Source organism: Hyla sarda, chromosome 5 (assembly GCF_029499605.1).
Source record: "Hyla sarda isolate aHylSar1 chromosome 5, aHylSar1.hap1, whole genome shotgun sequence".
Taxonomy (NCBI): Eukaryota; Metazoa; Chordata; class Amphibia; order Anura; family Hylidae; genus Hyla; species Hyla sarda.
This window is the reverse complement of record NC_079193.1, coordinates 268,216,737-268,234,965: the sequence shown is the minus strand read 5'-3', so window position 1 is coordinate 268,234,965 and position 18,229 is coordinate 268,216,737. Positions and strand designations below refer to the sequence as shown.

At 39.3% G+C, this 18,229-nt stretch overlaps 1 protein-coding gene across 3 annotated transcripts in view; it reads left to right on the top strand.

The window, feature by feature from the left end:
• The window catches only part of ROCK1 (Rho associated coiled-coil containing protein kinase 1), a 153,013-nt gene that overhangs the window by 63,876 nt on the left and 70,908 nt on the right, over positions 1 to 18,229 (top strand). For all 3 annotated transcript variants that reach the window (XR_008844196.1, XR_008844197.1, XM_056521689.1), the window contains exons 9-11: positions 12,911 to 13,002; positions 14,154 to 14,313; positions 14,427 to 14,493. Coding sequence is in view for 1 of the 3 variants with exons in the window: in XM_056521689.1 (XP_056377664.1) it covers positions 12,911 to 13,002; positions 14,154 to 14,313; positions 14,427 to 14,493 (319 nt within the window). In the remaining 2 variants the exon portion in view is untranslated. The remainder of the gene's footprint in view (positions 1 to 12,910; positions 13,003 to 14,153; positions 14,314 to 14,426; positions 14,494 to 18,229) is intronic.

Here is an 18,229-nt window from a genome sequence, read left to right as displayed (position 1 = left end):
ACTCTGTAGTATTCCGAAGCTAATAATGACATCAGTCATTTTACCCAAAGTTCTACGGCAAAACAAAAAAAATTGTGCGACAAAATTGGGGGGGGGGAAAACAAACACGTCGTTTTGTAAATTTTGGTGGCTTCCGTTTCTACGCAGTACATTTTACAGTAAAAATGACACCTTATCTTCTGTAGGTCTATACGATTAAAATTATACCCTACTTATACGTTTGATTTTAACTACATGCACGGAAAATGAATGTGTTTAAAAATGTCCTCTTCTGAGCCCTATAACTTTTTGCATATACAGGGATGTATGAGGGCTAATTTTTTGCGCCTTGATCTGAAGTTTTTGTCGGTACCGTTTTTGTACATTTTTTTTATGGTATAAAAATTGACTAAAAATACTCTATTTTGGACTTGTGCGGTTTAATAAATTATATATTTTTATAGTACGGGCATTTTACTTACGCGGCGATACCACATATTTTTATATTATTTAAATAGTTGTTTTTTTATGGGGAAAGGGGGTTGATTCAAACTTTTATTAGGGAAGGGGTTAAATCACATTTATCAACTTTTTTTGAACACTTTTTTTTTTTTTTTTTTGCAATGTTATAGACCCCATAGGGGGCTATAACATGCAATACACTGATCTCTCACACCGATCAATGCTATGCCATAGCATTTCATTGATCAGTGTTATCGGTGGTGGATTGCTCAAACCTGGATCTCAGGCTTGGAGCAATCATCGATTGGACGTGGAGGAGGCAGGTAAGGGACCCTCCTCGTGCGTCCTAGCTGATCGGGACACCGCGTTGGTCCTGATCAGCCCAACTGAGCAGTCAGGAATGTGTTTTTTCTTTTACTTTAGACGTGGCAGCCAACTCTAATGCCACGTCTAAAGGGTTAATACCAGACATCACCTCGATCGGTGATGTCCGGTATTAGCCCCGGGTCCTGGCTACCGTTTGCCGCTGTGACCGACCTGATATGACGCGTTATATCGTGGGCACTGGGCGTACAACTACTCCCTGCGTCCTTAAGTGGTTAAGACAACCGTCCATAACCGTGCCTTGGTTAGCTTGTGGTTCAGTAGCTAATGACAGACGACTTCCCTTGACAACCCAGCTTCATTGCGTGGCGAAGGAAAGAAATCACTGGACCTTAGACACCTGCCATAAGGTCATCTGGAGTGGCCAGTCCCATTACTTGCTGAAGTATTCCTAGACCACAGGCTATCTTTCAACAGAACGGGGCTCTCTGCCATCAGGCTCAGATCACTAGGGGGTGGCTGGAGGAACATTACTATGAATTCTCCACACTATCTTGGCTCACAAACTTATGGCACTGTAACACCATTGAAAGTGTTGTGATATGCTGAGCAGGCTGTGAGAATTGCTCCTATTCCTTCTATAACATGTGCACCAACAGGGGGCATAAGATTGAGTATGGAGAATGTTTGCCACCTAGTGGAATTTGTTCCTTGATGTCTGCAAGTAATGATCACTCCCCTGGAGAAGTTGCCCAGAGCAACGGAACACGTGGGGTCTTGTGGGGCACAGACTTACGATTACTTGCCGCTCTGTGCAGGTTTAGGGATCATTGATGGCTGCTATGTAGGAAGGTTACTTTGTTGTTACATTTTTACCTGCTTTTTGCACTAGGCATCAGACACTTTGCATATTGTATGCTTCACTTATTCATGTTATGTTTTAGGATGTGCTAGATATTGTATATTGTAATCTTTTCCCACATATAGAAGTGTGGTTACTACATGAACAGTGTATATTGTGGCTTTGGATTGTTATATTCCAGTGCTCCAGGAGGGAGAGTGTCAACCCCCCCCCCCCCCCCCAAGTTTGTTTTTGTTGTCCTCTCTTATGGGATACTTTTAAATGTTTGTTTTATATGCGATGGCTTTTTCAATAAATACATAGAATGTCTTTACCATTATTTATCGTTTGGGTGAGCATTTTCCTTGCAGTCTGTGGTGGTGTTTCTTTTGACACTAAAAAAGTTGTACCAGCCCATTATTAGGTGTTAATGCTGTGATCAATTGGTGTAGTAAATGTGTTTTCCACAGACCACGCTTTTAAGTCCCACAAATGTAGTCACTAGTTGACTATTTCCAGACATCTAAATAAATGGGGCCACTGTCAGTATACTATGGTTTATGTTGACATCTTTTTTGACACTATGGTGATATATATACCTGAGATGTAAGGGGAAAAAATTACGTGAGCTTGCTTGAGCTTCTTGATTTAACCTCTAGAAGACACTGGGCATGCTTGTCTGCCCTGCTGCGTTTAGGGTCTACGAAGAGTGCAGAAGCTGCATTTACTTCATAGGCAGTGAATGATGGCTTCTTTCTGCAGTTCGATACTCCTTTAACCCCTTCCCGCAAAATCGGGTACATGTGTGTGGTGATTAGGGACAACTTCCCGCAACGCCATGTACATGTACCTGATGAGATTAAACTGTCACAGAGCCGTCGGGTGCTGTGACCGTTTCTTGAGCTCGGCTGTGCTGCACAGCCGAGCCTTCCTGAAGCCGGCCAGGGACCAATCGCAGTGTTCCCCAGCTGGCAAGCGCTGCTATTGGCCCGTCCGTACAAACTAAACATAAGCAGGGATCTGGTGTGGGTCTCCTCCTTCCCCCTCTCCTCCGTTGCTTCACTGTGTGAAACTATCGGTGGTGAGTGGGGGACCCATTGGAGGAGGCCACCCGCGGGCACTCAGGATCAGAGCTGCACTCTGATCCATGGTTAACCCTGTAGACGCTGTGGTCACGAAGACCGCAACGTCTATTAGGTCAACAGCGGGAAGGAGCTCCCTCGGTCACTTATCGGCGCACTGCGAAGTGAAAGCAGAGCACCGATGGTTGCCATGGCAACCAGAGGACTGACAGTGGCCTAAGGTAGGGACTGATCCTATGCCTGTCAGTACTGACACAGTGGCATAATTCAGTGGAGTACAGATGTGTACTCCATTGAATTGTGTATAATAGTAAAAGAAAAAGTGGAACTATAAAAAAAGTGATAAAAATATAGAAAATAGTAAAATAAATTATGTAAGTGTATAATACACCCCCAAATATAGTCCCCCCAAATAAATCAACATGTCCCGCTGCCTGCAAAAAGAGTCCTCACACAATTGCGTCATTGAAAAAATCAAAAAGTTACAACTAACAGAATACGGCGACTTACGGACATGATTTTTTTTTTTAAATAGTTTTTATCCCATAAATGAACTAAAATATAAAAAAATATATAAATTTGGTATCGCTGTAATCGTATCAACCTGCAGTGTAACGTTAATGTCATTTACACCGCATGACGGATAACCTAAAAAATTGAAATAAAAATCAACCACTGAATATACTGCCTCATAAAAAATAAAATAAAAAACAATCCGCATCACATGTACCCCAGAATGGTACAAATGAAAGCGACAACTTGTTTCCCAAAAATATTTTTGCACCCCAAGGCCCCTGTAGTTTTATATGATGCCAAGAAAATATCCTAAACTAAAAGGATGCCCCAGAATCCACACAGCACGCCTTCATGTCTAAGGCCTGTGTGAGATACACGTAACGCACGAAGGCCAGATATGGGATATTTCTAAGTATCTCAGAATTCGGGGAATACATCTTGAGTTTTATTTCTTTGTCAACACCTACTGTGTTACAGGGGGAAAAAATTGATTGAAAAATCTCCATAAAAATGAAATTTTAAAGTTCTTCCTCCACTCTGCTTTTATTTCTGTGAAATGCCTGAAGGGTTAATACACTTCTTTAATGTCAGTCTGACTACTTTAAGGGGTGCAGTTTATAAAATGGGGTGATCTGGTCCCTGAAAAATCTGATTTTGCAATTTTTTTTTGAAAATCTGGAAAATTTCTACTAAACTTATAAACCCTCTAACATTCTAAATAAAAAGTAAAAGAATGTTAAATAATGGGAACATAAAGTAGACATATTGTAGATGTGAATTAATCATTAATTTTGTGCGGCATGGCTATTTATCGTACGAGCAGAAAATATAATATCTTGAAAAATGCAAATTTTTACAAAAATTGCTAAATATATCAGTCAAAATTTACCACCAATGTAAAGTACAGTATGTCACGAAAAAACAGTCTCAGAATCGCTTGCATAAGCGTTCCAAAGTTATTACCAAATAAGTGGATGCATGTCAGATTTTGAACATTAAGGTCATTAAGTGGTCATGAAGGTCAAAACAGGCTGTTGAGTAAAGGGAATAATGACGGACATAGGTGATCCCATAAATGTCTGTCATTTACCCCTTGGACACCGTGATTAAGGCCAAGAACTAATTCTAAATAAAGACAAGACATGTGCCAGTGAGTTCATTATGCGTATTGGACCCCTGCAGCGTTATTGTGGTGTTCTGATCAGTTAAAAGGGTAGCAACCGGTCTCTGATGGATCCTACTTCTGCCAGATCATTACATATGTCATACAGCTGAACTCCCTGTACAATGCAATCATAGCATTGTACAGTGAATGCAATCAATTGATTGCATATAATAGTCACTTAACATTTATAATAAAGAAATTATCATTATACAAACCCTTCCCCTAATAAAAATTAAATATATTTATCACTGCTGGCGGAATTGTCCAGAACCAGTTTAAATTATAATGCTTATGATCTTGCATGGGGAATAGTGTAAAAGTAAAAAAAAAAAAAGTGCCAGAAATGCTAATATCTGGTCTCATCAGAATAAAAATACTGTATATACTCGTGTATAAGGAAAAAAAACTAGTGCCCAAGATCTAATAGATACGGGACAAATCACATACATTGATAAACAAAATGTATTAAAAGATCCAATAGTAGCAGAACTCGTATGCACCAGCAGGGCACTTGCAAATAGCTGATAAAATAAAATAGTATAAAATATTACATTCAAATAAACCATAAGGAATTAGGTACAATAGATAATTAATAGCACATTTAATTGTGTGCAAATAAAAGTTCCTGTGCAAATACGCAAAAAACTGTCTTTGGAGCGATGGTAATTTATAGCAATGTCCGTACAAGTTCAATAACCTCCTTGGAGTCACTCTGAAGTATGCACAATTAAGCACGATTGCCCTTCATTAAATCTCTGATGTAAATAGAGGATTGATACACTGTACGGCTCACATGAGGTGTATTGAGCCGGTCCTCTGGTTATTCACAACGTGATTTACAGGTTTGGGCCAACTGCATAGGCTGTATCAGGGCATGCTGGGCGTTGTAGTTAGAAACTGCAATGCCCAGCATGCCCTAATACAGCCTATAGCTCTGCAGGTGACCCAAAACTACAACTCCCAGCATGTTGCACCATAACCTATTCTGTAATACTATATAGTGCAACATGTTAGGCATTGTAACATGTCAGCTGCAGAGCCATAGGCTGTATCAGGAAATGCTGGGTGTTGCAGTCAGTAACTACAATGCCCAGCATGCCCTGATTCAGCCCATGCAGCTGACTCAAACCATTTGGGTCAGCTGTATCAGGGCATGCTGGGCATTGTAGTTAGTAACTGCAACACCCAGAATCCCCTGGTATAGCCTATGTCTGCATTTCCCACTCTAGGTTTATACTCAAGTCAACATGTTTTCCCAGTTTCTTATGGTTAAAATAGGTGCCTCGGCTTATATTTGGGCCGGCTTATACTCGTATATACGGTAAGTAAAAAGTGATCCAAAAGCCCCATAAAAACAAAAATAATTCTAGCAATTTTAAGCATACTTATTTTGTTTAAAAAATATGGCTTGTTTTTTTGCGGGATTGATTGTACTTTGTAAGTACTTCCTTTATTTTGCCTTAACATATGCTCCGAAACTAATAAAAATTTACACTGTGAGGTGAAATAAAAAAAAAGCTTATTTAGGTTAGGTTTCTTTTTTTTACGCTATTTACTATGCCGCTTACTTTGATACTTTAGCTCAACGCAATTAACACAATACTAAATTTGTATCGTTTTTGTCATGCTTTACATGTAATTACTATAATACTTTTTTTTTAATTGCCACTGTCGAACCCCTTTAACTTTATTTCTTTGTATACTGAGGTCTATAAGGGCCCATTTTTATCAATACCATTGGGGGTATTGATCTAGACTTAAAGCGTACCTGTCATACTGCAAAAAAAAAAAAAAAAAAAGTGATAGGTTACTCAGCATCTAATCCTGATCATGTACATATCACATTTGTGTCCAGGACCTATATAACAAATAACATTTATATGTTGCTCACTTTCTTTTTTGTGCTTGCCTTATGAAGGGGGCATGTCCATCTCTCTCCCTCACTGTGATGACTCATCTGCTCTGTATTTTAAACTTTTAATATGAAAGTGTTTGATGTACGTTTTATTAAACTTTTTTACACTTTTAGTCCCCTTTAACCCCTTAAGGAGCAAGCGGTTTTCAGTATTTGCACTTTCGTTTTTTCCCCCTTACACTTTAAAAATCATAACCCTTTGAATTTTGCACCTAAAAATCCAAATGATTGCTTTTTTTTATTTTTTTTGTGCCACAAATTTTACTTTGTAATGACATCAGTGATTTTACCTCAAAATCTACGGCGAAAAGGGAAATAAATCATTGTGCGACAAAATTGAAGAAAAAACGCAATTTTGTAACTATGTTATGGTTTCTACACAGTGCATTTTTCAGTAAAAATGACACCTTATCTTTATTAGGTCCATATGGTTAAAATGATACCCTACTTATATAGGTTTGATTTTGTCATACTTCTGGAAAAAATCATAACTACATACAGGAAAATGTATACGTTTAATCTCTTCAGACACCTATAACTTTTTTTTATTTTTCCACGTATGGGGCGGTATGAGGGCTCACTTTTTTTGCGCCGTGATCTGAAGTTTTTATCTGTACCATTTTTTTTTTATGGGACTTTTTGATCGCTTTTTTTTTGCACGTACGCCATTGACCGTGCGGTTTAATTAACTATATATTTTTATGGTTTGGACATTTACGCATGCGGCGATACCACATGTTTGTTTCTATTTACACATTTTTTTTTTTTTAAATGGGGGAAAAGGGGGGGGGGTGATTTTTTATTAGGGAAGGGGTTAAATAAAATGTATTCCCTTTTTTTTTTCAGTGTTACAGCCCCCTCTAGGGACTGTAACATTGCATACAATGATTGCAGGCACTGTTCAATGCATTGCCATAGGAATCCATTGATCAGTGTTTTCTGCGCTTGGTTGCTCAAGGCTGGATTTCAGGCTTGGAGCAATCAAATGCCGCGATTTGACTGTGGCGGTCCCGAACAGGTCCGCTGAGCTAGCCTGTATGGGTTTCTCCCGTTTTAGATGCCGCAATCAGCTTTGATCGCTGCATCTAAAGGGTTAATACCGAACATCAGCCCGATCAGTGATGTCTGGTATTAGCCGCGGGTCCTGGTGGCTGAAAGCTTCTGAGCACGCTTCACAGATCGGGAGTCGGACACCGATGTAAATATACATCCGTGGTCGTTAAGGGGTTAAAGGGGACATTTAGGAGGAATCATTAGGTTTCTCATACAGATCAATTCACTTTACTTAAACTACATTGATCTGTGTAATCTGCTCAATAGGATATTTCGGGCAGTAATGGAAGGTGAGGTAAACCTCTAGATAACTTTACAGTGGGTTAGAGCTAGCATGGGTCACAAAGGGGTTAAAGAATCATGGTCATGATCCTAATTATTTTATTACAGCATCAGATCATTGTCATCAGAGATTAGTTGAACTAATGAATTGTATGTGTTTACCTATCTCTCCTTCATCTATAGATGCCCTAAGAAAAAAATGTAGTCACTCAAACATCTGTTCAGGGTGCGGTTATGTGTTCTGGCAAGAATATCTAATCATCCTAATCTAATTGTTGATTTAAAAGGACCCACAGGCCTTGGACTAGGCTGGTATTTCTTAGCACATCTATGGTCTGTCCTGGTGGAGGATTTTCTTTCTTTTGTGAGGGCTGTTCACAAAGTTTCTGACAGGAGGTATACTATTCTATGTACTCTTCCTAGCATATAGACAAGGCATACAGGGTCTCCAGTAAGCAGAATACACATTTCAGCATTTTCTGGGTATGTGCAGAATTGTAGCAAACTAAGCAGGAGTTGTTCACTCTTTTAGGGGTAGTTTTGCTGCAGAACAGCTTGTAAATCAATCTAGTAGCCTGAGGATAGTTTTCCTATGCTGAACTCTATACTGCTAAACGGCCTTTGGCTGTCCGGGCATGTTGGGAGTTGTAGTTTTGCAACAGCTGGAGGCACACTGGTTGAGAAACACTGATGTAAACTGTAAAACACAAACAGCAGTATGTGGTGTATCTGGTCCCTTTGGGTCTGTGTGTAAAAGTTTTAGCAGTTTTTTTGCTGCATAAAAGAGGTCTTTGAGAACGTAAGAATAAAAAGAAAATTATTTGTTGAATAATAAACATGTCCCGGGATAAACCCTTAGTTGTTCTTGAAGCCCTAAATTACCAATTCTAGGAAATGAAATATAGAAATCATCAGTGTTCCTAGTACTGTAATGGAAAGCCTTATAAGGCAGCAGGCCGATGACTTCAGGAGGCAGATAAAATCATATATATACTTGGGTTTGCAAGCAACATTGAATGCATTGGAAATCACGGCCTTGTTCTGTCATTTTTTATCTAAATAAAGAAAGTTGTGAGTATATGTAAGCGATGAGAAAGATCTGACAAGTGCCTTTGTAAGGAAATGTTTGCAGACCACGGTTGTGTATGAAAAAGGGTTATGTGATGGAATTTCATTGAATTAATCAGTGCAGAAGGAAATGAATGGAACTGAAGAACTACAAAGTCTGGCCTGTTTCTTCACTGTATCGTAGATTCTTTGTGTGCAGTTTGTATATATGTCACTTTCGCTAGTATCATTCCAGACTGGTCTGTGGAAAAGGCAAATGGATCTCAGTCTTGTCAAGCTATATATGTTTGTATATATATTTGTGTGTGTGTGTATATTTTTATATATATATATATATATATATATATATATATATATATATATATAAAACATTTTTTTTGTTATATTCTGCTTAAAGATTTTGTAACATGAGTGGAAAAAGACAGGTCTTTTTATCACAAGATGCTTTTAGCTAATTTTTCTTATCTTTAGAGGTGTCTCCTAAAATGACAGTCTCTGAATATAATCCATTAACTGCTTTGAGTTCCATAGGACCAGAATTTTACATCCCCCTACTCTAGACATAGTTATGTTATTACATTTATAGTTCTGAGTATATAAAAGGGCATGAATTAAACATAAAGGGTACGTTCACATGTACGCAGATTTGATGCATAGGATTTTCTGCTTCTTCGCATCAAATCTGCTCAGGATTCTGTATGTGTGAACTTACCTATACTTGGAAAATAGGTCACCACTAAGATATCTTGCAAATAAAGTAACCCCAATCTTAGTTGGGACTGATCTCAGCACTCTGGTTCCTCCTTTGTGAACCGCCTTTACCTCCTGTTAAACGAAGGAAAGAAAAAACAAAAAGGCATGCGCCCCTAGTGAAATACGTAAATTACACCAATAAAATGGATACATGATAGGTACACTCGCCCTGCCAAGTTGCGCTAAGAGCACAACGTCTGTGAGTATATGGAATAATATCGTGTCAAGTCCTGCAGCTACGTTCCACCCGGTCCCAGAATCACCTGGCCTAGTATGGTAGATAAGAGTAAGGAGCAAAAAATAGGAACTAGTGTAGCGCTGGATCCAGTCCAAGATGAAATTACTTGTGCCGTCAGAAAGTATATAACTGTAAACCTTTTTATTATGCACTCTTATCCTGAGGAAGGGCCCGATCCGAGCCAGAAATGCGTTGTGCCTTTAATAAATAAAGTTATGTACTGTCTGATGCTGCAAGTCATCTCCTTTTGGACCGAATCCAGCGCTACACTAATTCCTATTTTCTGCTCCTTACTCTTTTATTTACCTCCTGTTAGGTCTTTCTCATACATAACTGCCCCATACACAAACACCTTCTGGTTATCTATTGGGGAGAGTCAGGAGGCCACCATACGCAGAAGGCGTCTGATGAGAGAAGGATCAGCATGTTGAAATTAATCTGCCTGATCCTTTTGTTTAAAGAAAGAAACCACCGCCAAGAGTAGTCTAACCACTGCTTTCCCCTCCTCTCTCCATCCAGAACACGTTAACGATCAGCCGAGCCAAACTTTGTGTATGGAGGGATAACTGCTGGTTAATTGAACATTTGTTTGTGGGTAATTTTAATGTCCAAAATGGTTTACTATAACTCATGCAGATGGTGGCAAATAGGATAAAATCATAGAGTATAAAATTTTTTATTAAAGCACTGTCACTCCCTTCTTGAAGATAGTTGTCCTTGACACTTCTTTCAACCGTGGGAGGTTCTGGGACCCCGATTTTCTTTATTGATGGAGGCCCCAGTAGTCCCCACCTATCCAACCGTGTTTTGTTTCCAGTTCTTTTTCCTACTACTCATTCTTGACAGTTTACGTTATGATGTGTCAAGCCCAGAAATGGTTAAATATTGGGTGCCAGTGACCTGTGATAAGATATTGTGACACAACACTCTTCATAGATAACATATATATGTTATAAATTAGCCTTAAAGGAGATATCCAGTGCTGAAAAACTAAGGATAGGGGATAAGTCTAAGATCGTTGGGGGTCCGTCCGCTGGGGCCCCCGCGATCTCCTGTATGGGGCCCCCGGCCGCGGGAAGGGGGCGTGTTGACCACCACACGAAGCGACTGCTGACAAGCTCCCTCAATACAACTCTATGGCAGAGACGGAGCGATGCCTTCGGAAATCTCCGGCTCTGCCATAGAGTTTTATTGATGGGGCGTGTCAGCCGCTGCTTCGTGCGGTGGTCGACACCCACTATCTGGTCAGCGTGTCGGGGCCCCGTACAGGAGATCACGGGGGGCCCCAGTGTTCGGACCCCTGCCATCTGAAACTTATCCCCTATCCTTAGGATAGGGGATGAGTTTTTCAGCACTGGACTACCCTTTTAAAGAGTAGCTCCCACCATCTTAAATTTTTTTTTTTGTCCCTACCTATTGCTAATATATCCCTAACCCCCTCCATGCCTTTTAAAAAATGTCTTGTCTTCTGCTGCCGGCTGTAGCTCTGCCGGAAGCAGACTTCCCCAGCAGGCGTGACGTCACTGACGCCTGCTGGGCGCCGACTTCCACCCTAATCTATGCTGCGCTCCTGTTGGGAGCCCGCATAGATGAGCGGCCAATAGCACGGCAGGCTGCTCCGGGATCTTCTCCTCCCTGTTTAGCAGATCATGTGCTACCCAGGGAGGAGGAGTATAGAAGAATCACCAACCTGCCGTGCAAGATATCCCTGCCGGGGGCGAGTGACGGGGCGACAGGCTGCGCGTGAGGCTAGTGAGCCAATGCGCGCAGCACTGGCGTTCACAGGGCTCGCTCCCGCCTGTCTGATTGACAGGCAGGGAGCGAGCGCAGGCTGACTGAATTAGGACAGATTGTCTGGCCGGCTTCGATCCTAATTCAGTCGTGACGTCACATCAGGCGACCCCCTATTGGCCGGTTTTCAAATGTAAAATAAAATATTTTAAACAAAAAATAAAAATGGATATATATTAGAGATATGTTGCAGTACACAAGTGCTACAACATATCAAAAAAGGGTTGGTGACAGTGCTTATTTAAAATTTGTTTGATTCTGTACGACCAACCAGTTTTACAATTGCGTGTTCACTTTACCTCCTACACATTTATATCCCTGTTGTTGTTTTACCGTGGAACAATGAAATACATACTTCTATGGTATATACATTTTTCTGCTTCTGAAATTTGTTTAGTGAAGTTAAATGTATTTCCATTTACATGAGTACCCTTTGGCTCGTGGATATTGCTGTTTTGTAGTCACTTCCATTATTCTTTTGGAGGTGCATTGCCTGATAGCATTTTTGGCTCTTGTGCACCTGTCAGTCTAACTTACTACATGTAGGTCTATTATTTAGTCATAATTGAGCCCTATCACAAAAAAATTGCCTAGAAGTCTCAGGACAAACATGAAATCAGTACTACTTTGGGGACATTCCCCTCAGGGAATACCCTAAACTAAAGACTCCCCATAACAAAAATTAAACTTTGCTTTAATTCCCACTATAGTTAGCAGTGTTTATTTAAACCACAATGTGGCAGAAATGTTTTAAACAGTGGCCTTAGTCCTTGACAAAGCCACTGATGTCGTGAAATGTTGGACAGGTACTTGCGTCAATGATTTTAATATCTCCACCAATGCTCTCAATATAGATAGGTAGTGTGCGGGCTGCAGCCACGCCACCTCAATGAAATTACAGTAATGTAGCAAGTTGACATCTTGCACCGTATACAGAGCACGGAGAGGCACTAAAAGTTAAGTTTTACTATTAAGTGGTTGGTAAATTGAGGATTCTAGTGGTCACGGTAGTGACCAATTGTAAATAAGACCTGAAACTTAAACACTACCCTCCCTAACGTTTCGACAGTTCCCTGGCTTTGTCAAAGGAGGAATATACATAGTGTACATATTTTTAAAACTCTTCTGCCACATTGTGGTTTAAATAAGCACTGATAAACAACAATTATTTTTTTTTTTTTTTTAACTACAGTGGGAATAAAAGTTAAGTTTTATTTTTGTTTTGGGGAGTCTCTAGTTTAGGGTGGTCCCTGAGGGGCATGTCCCCAAAGTAGTAATAATTGAGCCCTAGCCTAATTTAATCCACGTGTTGTCTACTCCTTCAGACTTAGATTCTGTTTTCAAACTATATTTTGTTCATTAATAATGTTATGGACTGTTTTAAATTAGATCATTTAACATTGACATGGATTGTTTTTGTTTTAATTTTTTCCCTTACCAGGGAAGTCCGGTTGGGGCGGAATGGGGTTGAAGAAATTAAGAGACATCTTTTCTTCAAAAATGACCAATGGGCATGGGAGACTCTTAGAGACAGTAAGTTCTTTTATCTTTAAAAATATTGCATGCATGCTCACCTGAGCATGTGTGTGTTTATGGGTAAAATAACTAGTGGCCGATTGGGTGTTAAGCTGACAGCTGTCTGTGTGGCTAGCCTTACTCATTGTATTTGTTTCCTTTTTTATCCCTCTTACCAGATGAAGAGATGCCAGAAAATGTTTCCATGTGTTCTCAAGTAGTTTTTGTTAAATATTCTAATCCTTTAAAATGTCCTTATTTATAGCAGTAACTGTATATATATTGAATATAATGTAGCTGTAAGGCCTCATTAATATTGACGTCGGACTCCGCTATTCAGAGTTTAATCAGCAATCCGGCCAGAAGGACGGGAGTTTAGTGGAGAAAAAAAAATAGTGTAAGCCCTATTTTTCTTTCTCAGCTTCCTGTAAAATACCTGTAAAATTACTGAAGCACGACGTACCCCATACAAGTGAATGGGTTCCGTTGGGACCCGATAATAGCAGTTTGCATCCGACCTGTTTTAGAGTTCGATTGGCTATAAAAAAAAATAAGATTGAAAAAAACGATCAGAAGCGAACGTCAATGTGGACCTTGCCTAACATCCCAGAACCGGAGTCATGGGTGTTCCACTTCCCCAGAGAGTTGTATGAAATGCAGTTTTGCTGATTATATTCTGGCTCTCCTGTTTAACAATGTCACAATGTTGTGTTTCTAATACTAATGTGAGCAGGGCCTAACTTCAGGACGTACTTGTATACAGAAATAGCAACTCAGAAAAGAAAGGGAAACAAAATGTTGTTGCTTGTAAGGTGCCAAACATGGAAAATTATTGGATGCTAGAAAGAATACAGAGGCCTTTATCAACTTGAGAAAGCAAAATTAGACAGATTTTTCCACTAAAATTATTTCACCTATCCACATGATGGGTTATAAATGTGTGAGTGTGCTGGGTCCAACCTCCATGACTTCCAGCCACCTCAAGAATGGCGGTCGCCTGTGAATGGAGCGGCAGTCACACTAATGCACAGAGGACCCGGGGACCACAATTTTCAAGAGGTTGCAGGGGTCATACATTTCTGTAATATAAAGCAATGTCCATTTCCTTAGCCACAGTGCCCATTCTGATTTCTGTTTTTTTTTTTTTTTTTTTTTTTTTTTTTTTATAGCTGTAGCCCCTGTAGTACCGGATTTAACAAGTGACATTGATACAAGTAATTTTGATGATCTGGAGGAAGATAAAGGAGAGGAAGAAACATTCCCAATACCGAAAGCATTTGTGGGGAACCAGCTTCCATTTGTAGGATTCACATATTACAGTAACAGACAGTAAGTTAATATTGCCCTTCTGGCAGAATTTGTGTGAAATAAAATACCTCTGGAGACATATGTAAAGTTTCCATCCTTTTTAGTGTCAGCACATTGTTGCTTTTGTTTTTCAGGTATTTATCTGACCCTGCTTCAAATGCTGATGACAATAGATCCAGTTCCAAAGTTGATAAAAACCTGGTATGTCTTTATACTTGTATGTGAGTGACCTCCAGATAGAATTGCTACTTCATCATGTTGGCATGTTCTGTTTTTAGCAATGTTCACTTTAAAGCATACCGAAAATAGACTGTAAGTGTAGAAGTCCTGAACAGAAATTCTTCTTGCAACGTTAATGCAGATTTTAATAAGCATACCCAGTTTTCCACACTTAGCTTTTTTTTCCAGCATGTCTAGTTGCTGGGTGGTTTAATCTCTACATATGATTATTTCTAAGATTAAAGTGTTAGTCTTTAGAAAAAGCTTTTGTTCCAAATTATTATGCAGAATACAGTTTCGGAAAATATTTAAAATACAATTTAAATAAAAAATATTTATATTGATGTGTGAGCCCCTCTTTGAGATGGCTTTTACTACTCTCTTATCCATCGAACCTGTCAGTCCATGCATAGTTGATACTTCTATTTTCTTTAAGGGTGCCAGTTTTGCCTCCTAGTACTACTGTTTTGAGGTACACTGATGACACACTTCTTCTTTTTATACTATGGTCAAAAATGCTTTTAGGAACTAAACATATTGTACTCATCAGGGTTACCAGGCAAACCAATTAAGAAATATGTCTGAGATTGATACCAGTTAACTAAGAACATATGAGAAAAAAACACACTATTTGAAAAACTAAGTGTATTTTACTGAAATCCTATTAATACTTTGCATAATAGTTTGGAGCCCACTGTATAAGCAATTTTTGCATCTAACCTGGACTTGTATGCTCTCGTACTGAGGAATTATCCAGTTTGTCTTAGATTGCCTTCTAAAATTCCCTGTGGTAACTATGAAAGGAAAATCTACAGCACTAAATATGTATTAAATGTACTATAAAAGCAATCACAAAAACAAAGGCAAGTCCTTGATGGGGATAAAAAAAATGTAATGGAAAACATAATTGGTATCTCTGCTTGTGGAAATGACTGAACAATTAAAATGTGGTGTTTATCCCACACACATGTATATAATATATAAACATACATATGCACAATCATGGCCGTAAATGTTGGCACCCCTGATATTTTTCTAGAAAATGAAATATTTCTCACAGAAAAGGATTGCAGTAATACATGTTTTGTTATACACATGTTTATTACCTTTGTGTGTATGGGAACTAAACCAAAAAAGGAGGGGAAAAAAGCAAATTGGACATAATGTCACACCAAACTGCAAAAATGGACTGGACAAAATTATTGGCACCCTTTCAAAATTGTGGAAAAATAAGATTGTTTCAAGTATGTGATGCTCCTTTAAACTAACCTGAGGCAAGTAACAGGTGTGGCCAATATAAAAATCACATCTGAAAGCAGATAAAAAGAGAGAAGTTCACTTAGTCTTTGCATTGTGTGTCTGTGTGCACCACACTAAACATGGACAACAGAAAGAGAAGAGAACTGTCTGAGGACTTGAGAACCAAAATTGTGGAAAAATATAAACAATCTCAAGGTTACAAGTCCATCTCCAGAGTACTAGATTTGCCTTTGTCCACAGTGCGCAACATTATCAAGAAGTTTGCAACCCATGGCACTGTAGCTACTCTCCCTGAGCGTGGGTGGAAGAGAAAAATTTATGAAAGGTGTCCAACGCGGGATAGTCCAGATGGTGGATAAGCAGCCCCAAACAAGTTCCAAAGTTATTCAAGCTGTCCTGCAGGCTCAGGGAACATCTGTGTCAGTGTGAAAAAGGAATGAGGCCTACAAAGAAAAGAACACAGTACCTACAGTGAAATATGGGGGAGGTTCAATAATGATTTGGGGCTGTTTTGCTGACTCTGGCACGGGGTGCTTTGAATGTGTGCAAGGCGTCATGAAATTTGAGGATTACCAATGGATTTTGGGTCGCACTGTACAGCCCAGTGTTGGAAATCTTGGGTCTTCCAGCAGGACAATGACCCCAAACATAAGTAAAAAAAAAAGCACCCAGTAATGGATGGCTACAAAGAGCCGGAGAGTTCTGAAGTGGTCGGCAATCGGTACAGATCTTAATCCCATTGAACACCTGTGGAGAGATATTAAAATTGCCGTTAGGAAAAGACGCCCTTCCAAAGGATGTGCAACCAAATATTAACCCCTTAAGGACGCAAGGTTTTTCCATTTTTGCACTTTTGATTTTTCCTCTTTACTTTTTAAAAATTATAACCCTTTCAATTTTGCACCTAAAAATCCATATGATGGCTTATTTTTTGCGCCACCGATTATACTTTGTAATGACATCAGACATTTTATCCAAAAATCTACGGCGAAACAAAAAAAAAAAAAAAAAATCATTGTGCGACAAAACTGTAGAAAACACCATTTTAAATTTTGGGGGCTTCCGTTTCTACGCAGTACAATTTTAAGTAAAAATTACACCTTTATTCTGTAGGTCCATATGATTAAAATTATACCCTACTTATATACCATAGGCTTGATTTTGTCGTCTGAAAAAAAAATCATAACATGCACAAAAATTTATGTTTACCCCTATAACTTTATTTTTCCGCGTACGGGGCGGTATGAGCATTCACTTTTTGCGCCGTGATCTGAAGTTTTTATCGGTAAAATTTTTGTATTGATCGGACTTTTTGATTGCTTTTTATTCATTTTTTCATGATCTAAAAAGTGACCAAAAGTATGCTATTTTGGACTTTGTAACTTTTTTTGCACGTATGACATTGACCGTGTGGTTTAATTAATGATCTATTTTTATAGTTCGGACATTTACGCACGCGGCGATACCACATGTTTGTTTTTATTATGGCTACATATTTTTTTATATGGAATTTTGGAAAAGGGGGGTGATTTTAAACTTTTAATAAGGAAGGAGTTAATGGGTGTTTTTTTTAAATTTTTTTACTTCAACTTTTTTTTTACACTTTTAGTCCCCTTTTTAGGGGTTTTATTTTATTTCCCCATACAGGTCAATGTGGTTTTATAGAACCACATTGATCTGTCTGCTCTCAGGCTTTATCATTCTCAGCGCAGGAGCTGGCAGTGAAGGAGAGGTAAACCCCCAGGCTACATCAGAAGTGGATCGCCTCCCCGCGACCACCAGAGACGAGAGAAAGGCACTTTTTAGATCTAAAGGGTTAATAGCCGGCCGTGTCGATCACCGCATGTCTGCTATTAATGCCGGCCCCTAGATACAGAGGCCAGCTGGGTAGGGCGCGGGCATGAATCGAGAGCTCGTGTCATACACCGCTTGCCGCCTCAGAACGAGCCGTCTCATCCTTAGAGTGCTTTCACACTGTAAGACAAGTTCTGTTATGAACGCCCGTTATGAAATCTGCAGTTATACGGCCGGTACTAAATCACTAACGGCCGTTTGAAAATCCCATTATAGTCTATGGGATTTTTCTAATAACCTTTTTAACCTGTTATCGACCGTTATTAATAACGGCCTTTAGTTTGTGACGGACGATAGTAACGGAAGAATTATTGCATGCACTATTTCTCCCGTTCATTCGCCCGTCACAAATTAACAGCCGTTATTAATAACGGGTGATAACAGGTTAAAACAGCTATTAGAAAAATCCCATAGACTATAAATGGATTTTCTAACGGCCGTTAGTGATTTAGTACCGGCCGTATTACTGCAGATTTCATAACGGGCGTTCATAACGGAACTTGTTTTACAGTGTGAAAGCACCCTAAGTTGGCAACCGGTTAAGTTAAGGGTGCCAATACTTTTGTCCAGCCCATTTTTGGAGTTTGGTGTGACATTATGTCCA